The 8,170-nt window shown below is 42.0% G+C and overlaps 1 protein-coding gene across 1 annotated transcript in view; it reads right to left on the reverse strand.

The window, feature by feature from the left end:
* Positions 1-614: 614 nt before the first annotated feature.
* The window catches only part of LOC310824655 (sodium/calcium exchanger 1-like), a gene marked incomplete at its 3' end in the record, with an annotated part of 11,167 nt that continues 3,611 nt past the window's right edge, over positions 615-8,170 (reverse strand). The window contains exon 5 of the mRNA XM_083697909.1: positions 615-994. Coding sequence (XP_083554035.1) covers positions 615-994 — 380 coding nt within the window. The remainder of the gene's footprint in view (positions 995-8,170) is intronic.

Here is an 8,170-nt window from a genome sequence, read left to right on the forward strand (position 1 = left end):
TCTCTCTCTCTCGTCATATCTTAGTCCGCTCTTTACTTTTATTTCTCCTCAAATTCTTCTATCCATCTTCTCTTCTACCCTGTCTCTTCCTTCTTCTCTATCCTCCTCCCCCTTCTTTCCCTCCACCCTGTCTCTCCCCTCCCTCTCCCTCTCCCTCTCCCATCTATGTCTCCTGGGTTTCTCCCTCTATCCCTTTTCTCTATCCTCTCTCTCCCCTTCTTTTCTTCCCTATACCCCCCCCCCTCGTAGAAACTAGGGAGGCAGCAGTAAGCCGCCCCCTTCCTCTCGTTCTCCTTCCTCCTTCCCTCTCTTCTCCCTCCCCCTCTCCCCTCCCCTCCTCCCCCTTCGAGAAACTAGGGATGTGGCAGTAAGCCGCCCCCTTCCTCTCGTTCTCCTCCCTCCCTCCCACCCTCCTTCCCTCTCTCTCCCTCCCCCTCTCCCCTCCCCTCCCCTCCTCCCCCTTGCCCCCCCCCCTTCTAGAAGCTGGGGATGTGGCAGTAAGCCTCCCCCTTCCTCTCGTTCTCCTCCCTCCCTCCCACCCTCCTTCCCTCTCTCTCCCTCCCCCTCTCCCCTCCCCTCCTCCCCCTCTCCCCTCCCCGCCCCTCCTCCCCCTTCTAGAAGCGGGGGATGTGGCAGTAAGCCTCCAGGGAGGACAGCAGGATGTACACCAGCCACATGGAGAAGAATATGGCCGACGTGGCCAACTTGACAGTCCGCGGCCCGCCCAGCTCTCCCCCGGCCACCGAGGGGCGCCGGCGGTAGATGAGGGCGCACACGCACAGGCACGCCATCACCGTGAACAGCGTGACGGAGAAGGCTAGCGACCCCGGGTCCACCAGGAAGGGCTTGCCCTGGGAACGCCAGAAGACGGCGGCGATGGTCCACGCCACGCCGATACCCAGGAAGACGTTGACGGCGTTGCTGCCCGTCACGTTGCCGATGGAGGCGTCGGCGTACTGGTCCTGGATGGCCGCCACCTTGCTGGCGAAGGTGTCTGGAGGGGGGGGGGGGGGAGGAGGGGAGGAGGGGAGGAGGCGGGGGTAGAGGGAGAGGGGGAGGAGAGGGAGATGGGGGGGAGAGGGGGAGGTAAGAAGACGTGAGAGAGGGAGGACAGGTGAAGAGAAGGAAGGAGGGAGTAGAAAGAGAGGAGGAGGGAAATTAAAGAGGCGTAGATATGAAGATGTCAGCAACAGAGGGCAAAATAGAGGGAGGGAGGGAGGGAGGGAGGGAGGGAGGGAGGGAAAAGAGACAGAGTGATGGGGAGAGGGCGCAGGTGAGAGGATAGGGGGATGGGAGAGGAGAAAAGCGATTTAAACAAGTTTAAGAGAGAAAACAAAAGACCTTTGGGGCGCGCGCACGCGCGTACACACACACACACACACACACACACACACACACACCTCTTTATCTCACATCTGTTCTCACCCCTCACAATCCTCCTGCCTCTCCTCTCCCTCTCTCCTTGTCCTGCGTGCCTTGGTACCCAGGTGTTTGTGTTTGTGTGTGTGTGTGTGTGTGTGTGTGTGTGTGTGTGTGTGTGTGTGTGTGTGTGTGTTCTGTTCTGTTCTGTTCTGTTCTGTTCTAGGTGTTGTGAGAGTGTGTGCAGCCTCTCATGCATGGATAATGAGTTCTGTTGGGAGGGTGTGTTTTTTGTGTATGTGTGTGTGAGTGTCTGTGAGTGTCTGTGAGTGTCTGTGAGTGTCTGTGAGTGTCTGTGAGAGTGAGAGACAGAAGGATAGAAAGTGAGAGAGCTTCTAAACTGTAAACAGGGAAGACATACACAGTAAGACACACAGAGGTTTGAATTGTGTGTGTGTGTGTATGTATGTGTATGTGTGTGTGTATGTGTGTGTGTGTGTGTGTGTGTGTGTGCACATATATGATGTCTCTATAAAAATGTAGGTTTCATAAACCTCATAAATCTCACAGCCTATTTAAGTTAAAATCCTGCTAAATCACGTCACCTATTTAAGTTAAAATCCTGCTAAATCACGTCACCCGTTTCTCAGCGTTGTGACGGGTTTCGTTGCCCAAATGACAGCTTCACATGATGACTACAACAAAACATTATGACAGTAGTTAAGGATATTTGTTCAAACGCGAGTTGGTCCCCATTTAAATACCTTGATGTTAAAACAATGGTCTCTCTCCATCTCCCCGTTCTTCATGAGCTAATCTGCGGCCCCCTACTACTGCCTGACTTGAGTCAACCGCCTGACTTTGCTGCATTTGGTAGGGTCAATAACCTAATTCTGTCACGGAGACTGGAGAAACTTGAAACTTGAAACTGGAATCCGTGGGTCAGCTCTGTGTATCAAATGTGTATCTCACTAACAGATACACATTTGTACACATCCGTGGTGATTGATTAGAACATTGGACTGTCAGTTATGGTGTTCCACAAGGCTCTGTTTTGGGACCACTACCTTTTCCCCTATATAGGCTACTGTACCACTAGGTAATACAATCCGTCATCATGGATGAACAGGAGGGTAGGGGTGAGGAGAGAGGGATGAGGAATTGTTTAGTTTGTTATTGTCTAAGCGTGGATGATTTGGTGTCAGTCTCTTGTCTCAAACTCTTACTAAAGGCTGATCCTACCACTGCTACCCCTAGGGTTAGGGTTAGGGTTAGGGTTTTATTACCCTGAGGTAATACAATCCGTCGTCATGGTGTCCATTTTCATTGCTATGCAGATGATACGCAACATTACGTTGTAATGAAACCTGGCATGTCACTTCCTGTCCTGGAGGTCTGTGTGACTGACATTCAATTATGGACGGCCCAATACCTCCTCCTCTTCAACTCTGATAAAACTGAATTGTTAGTCATCGGTCCAAGAAATCTGAGGTTGAATTTCACAGAAGTTGTGCACAATTTAGAGGAATGTCTAGTTTCTCCAAAAAACACAGTATAAAATCTTGGTATTATCATTGACCTTTCATTGGACGCTCACATTAGGAACACATGATTATTTCCACCGATGCAATATTGCAAAACTAAGAAATTGTGTAATCATTGCATTGGCTACCAGTAAAACAGCGCACAGACTTCAAAGTCTTGCTTTTAACAGATAAAGCCCTTAACAGTTGCACCAGACTATTTAGCAGCGGATCTGTTCAACTCCTACCAACCCACTCTCCCCCTCAGATCTAAAGATGCTGGATTTCTTGTCGTCCCCCACGTCAAGAAGAAAACAGCTGGAGGCAGGGCTCTTTCTTATCCAGCACCACTTCTGTGGAATAGGCTGCCTGACCTTGTTAGGGGGTCAGAGACTGTTACCTCTTTTAAATCTAACATCAAGACCCACCATTTTAGATCTGTATCTGTAGCAACTTCCTCTCCCTACTGCCATACTTCCCCATGTCGATATGTTGATGTCCCCCACGTAGATGCTTTTATTTATGTCATGTGTTTTGTTTTGATATGATGTATAGTGTGTTGAGACCCTGGTGATACACCTTAAAACTAAATAAATAAATAAACTTGAAAAAAAATAGATCAGTCCGCATGAGGGTTGGGTTAATATTCAATATTATAAAAAAAAAAAAGAAGAAAGAAAGAAAGAAAAGAAAGAAAGGAGCATATTGTGATATTGTTCTGAAAACAGTCTGTAAAAGTGCTGAAAACAGTCTGTAAAAGTGCTGAAAACTCCAGAGATGTGCATAACTACAAGTGCAGTATCCCGCTTTCTGCAAGTCAAAGCACATCTAGGAGTGAAAACCTGTCTCTGTGTCTCACCAGACTGTTAACAACACCAGCCACCCACTCTAAACCCTGCAGTCCTGTTAACATCCTCTCTAAACCCTGCAGTCCTGTTAACAACATTACCACCCACTCTAAACCCTGCAGTCCTGTTAACAACATTACCACCCACTCTAAACCCTGCAGTCCTGTTAACATCCTCTCTAAACCCTGCAGTCCTGTTAACAACATTACCACCCACTCTAAACCCTGCAGTCCTGTTAACATCCTCTCTAAACCCTGCAGTCCTGTTAACAACATTACCACCCACTCTAAACCCTGCAGTCCTGTTAACAACATTACCACCCACTCTAAACCCTGCAGTCCTGTTAACATCCTCTCTAAACCCTGCAGTCCTGTTAACAACATTACCACCCACTCTAAACCCTGCAGTCCTGTTAAAAACATTACCACCCACTCTAAACCCTGCAGTCCTGTTAACATCCTCTCTAAACCCTGCAGTCCTGTTAACAACATTACCACCCACTCTAAACCCTGCAGTCCTGTTAACAACATTACCACCCACTCTAAACCCTGCAGTCCTGTTAACAACATTACCACCCACTCTAAATCCTGCAGTCCTGTTAACAACATTACCACCCACTCTAAATCCTGCAGTCCTGTTAACAACATTACCACCCACTCTAAACCCTGCAGTCCTGTTATTAAGTTAAGTGTGTTGAGACCCTGGTGATTTAAAACGTAATAATCTCGCCATTTATCTGACGCTTTTATCAAAAGCAACACATTGCAGTGAGTGCATACACTTTTCAGTATATATGGTCCCAGCAGGAATCAAACCCACAACCTCAGCGTTGTTAGCGCCATGCTCTACCAACTGAGCCACAGAGGACCACACTGTCCCTTGCCTAAATATTTCAAACTAAATAATCATGCCACAGTCCCTCACCCAAGCTGCTATCTGCTAACTGCTCTCCTTCAACCTCGACACCCGGCTCTGATTCATCCTGGTGTTACAGTGTTGCACACGGCATGTAGCGACTAACGTTTCTGTGTCGTTCATGAAATGTTAATTCCGATCACGTGCGATATGTTCAACGTAGCGTGAACCTGCGCTGCTCGGGTGGGATCGTTTACGACCTCGTTAAAGTCCTGTAGATCTCTTCATTACTCCCGTTTTGTGTATAAAGCCCTCCTGCATGAACTCCCGGCCTACCTAACCTCATTGTTTAACTCTTGAGGTTATATAAGGTATATGAGTATATGGTATAGGTATATGGTATAGGTATATGAGTATATGGTATATGAGTATATGGTATAGGTATATGAGTATAGGTATATGAGTATATGGTATAGGTATATGAGTATAGGTATATGAGTATAGGTATATGGTATAGGTATATGAGTATATGGTATAGGTATATGAGTATATGGTATAGGTATATAGGTATATGAGTATATGGTATAGGTATATAGGTATATAGTATTATGGTATAGGTATATGAGTATATGGTATAGGTATATGAGTATATGGTATATGAGTATATGGTATATGAGTATATGGTATATGAGTATGTGGTATAGGTATATGGTATATGAGTATATGGTATAGGTATATGGTATAGGTATATGAGTATATGGTATAGGTATATGAGTATATGGTATAGGTATATGAGTATATGGTATAGGTATATGGTATAGGTATATAGGTATATGAGTATATGGTATATGAGTATATGGTATATGAGTATATGGTATAGGTATATGAGTATATGGTATATGAGTATATGGTATAGGTATATGAGTATAGGTATATGAGTATATGGTATAGGTATATGAGTATAGGTATATGAGTATAGGTATATGGTATAGGTATATGAGTATATGGTATAGGTATATGAGTATATGGTATAGGTATATAGGTATATGAGTATATGGTATAGGTATATAGGTATATAGTATTATGGTATAGGTATATGAGTATATGGTATAGGTATATGAGTATATGGTATATGAGTATATGGTATATGAGTATATGGTATATGAGTATGTGGTATAGGTATATGGTATATGAGTATATGGTATAGGTATATGGTATAGGTATATGAGTATATGGTATAGGTATATGAGTATATGGTATAGGTATATGAGTATATGGTATAGGTATATGGTATAGGTATATAGGTATATGAGTATATGGTATATGAGTATATGGTATAGGTATATGAGTATATGGTATATGAGTATATGGTATATGAGTATATGGTATAGGTATATGAGTATATGGTATATGAGTATATGGTATAGGTATATGGTATAGGTATATAGGTATATGAGTATATGGTATAGGTATATAGGTATATAGTATTATGGTATAGGTATATGAGTATATGGTATATGAGTATATGGTATAGGTATATGAGTATATGGTATATGAGTATATGGTATATGAGTATGTGGTATAGGTATATGGTATATGAGTATATGGTATAGGTATATGGTATAGGTATATGAGTATATGGTATAGGTATATGAGTATATGGTATAGGTATATGGTATAGGTATATAGGTATATGAGTATATGGTATATGAGTATATGGTATAGGTATATGAGTATATGGTATATGAGTATATGGTATATGAGTATATGGTATAGGTATATGAGTATATGGTATATGAGTATATGGTATAGGTATATGGTATATGAGTATATGGTATAGGTATATGGTATAGGTATATGAGTATATGGTATATGGTATATGAGTATATGGTATAGGTATATGAGTATATGGTATAGGTATATGAGTATATGGTATAGGTATATAGGTATATGAGTATATGGTATAGGTATATAGGTATATGAGTATATGGTATAGGTATATGGTATAGGTATATGAGTATATGGTATAGGTATATAGGTATATGGTATAGGTATATGAGTATATGGTATAGGTATATGAGTATATGGTATAGGTATATGGTATAGGTATATGAGTATATGGTATAGGTATATAGGTATATGAGTATATGGTATAGGTATATGGTATAGGTATATGAGTATATAGTATAGGTATATAGGTATATGAGTATATGGTATAGGTATATAGGTATATAGGTATATGAGTATATGGTATAGGTATATGAGTATATGGTATAGGTATATAGGTATATGAGTATATGGTATAGGTATATAGGTATATGAGTATATGGTATAGGTATATGGTATAGGTATATGAGTATATGGTATAGGTATATAGGTATATGAGTATATGGTATAGGTATATAGGTATATGAGTATATGGTATAGGTATATGGTATAGGTATATAGGTATATGAGTATATGGTATAGGTATATGAGTATAGGTATATAGGTATATGAGTATATGGTATAGGTATATGAGCTTTATCTTTTTCGTTAGCTATTGAGGTTCTTGGGTCTCCACCGATTTGGGTAAATCCACTTTTAGTTGTGGTGCTCCTCACTGCTGGAACAATCTGCAGAGAACGTCAGTTGGATGTTCTGGTGCGGCTTGGACAATTTAGAGTGTTGATTCAGGACCTCCTCGGACCTCCCTCCAAATATATTGTGGTTTTATAGGACGTACTGATTTCTGTATTGAACTGAATTGAATTGAATACTGTGGACAGGGTGCACCTGCAAAAGAGGCCTTGGTCTCAGTGTGTTTCCGGGGAAACATTCTAATCTAATCTATCTAAATCTAGAAATAAAGATTCAATAAATGACACATCCACTCGCTGATCAAGAACAAGCTGGATAATCAATTAGATTTTTGCCAAATATAGTTGAGAGTGAGATGTTGTCTCATTCCTGCAAGGAGGTATTCTATCAAGATGGTGGCTGCCGTTATGAAGTTAGAATGATTCAGAGTGAGCTCTGTGAGTTTGAGAGCACTCTGTGTCCATATGCTAATTTAACAGAGAACCAGGATAACACTCGGAGTTAATGAACAACTCTGCAGTTTCTGATTTGCTTATTCAATGGTAGGAACACTGGAAAGAGGAGCTGGCATTGCTGTTGGCTGATAGAACCTTGTGGTGTGTGTCTGTGTGTGTGTGTGTGTGTGTGTGTGTGTGTGTGTGTGTGTGTGTGTGTGTGTATATATTTGGTAGCCAATTATTTGTAATGTAAAAAATGTAAATGTAAAAATGTTCTACTTGTATCGAGGTGATTAGGAACCGAACTTCGGTACCCAAACCAAGTTGTGTGTGTGTGTGTGTGTGTGTGTGTGTGTGTGTGTGTGTGTGTGTGTGTGTGTGTGTGTGTGTGTGTGTGTGTGTGTCTGTCGTTTGCACTACTACTGTCATTGCTTTATTATTACTATATTATTGATTGTTGATTTATTGATTGTTGGAGCAGATTCAAAAAGATTTGATTTTGATTTGGTTTGATTTGTCTGTGTGTGTGCGTGTGTGTGTGTATGTGTGTGTGTGTGTGTGTGCGTGT

This window comes from Argentina silus (assembly GCF_951799395.1).
Source record: "Argentina silus genome assembly, contig: scaffold_600, whole genome shotgun sequence".
Classification (NCBI taxonomy): domain Eukaryota; kingdom Metazoa; phylum Chordata; class Actinopteri; order Argentiniformes; family Argentinidae; genus Argentina; species Argentina silus.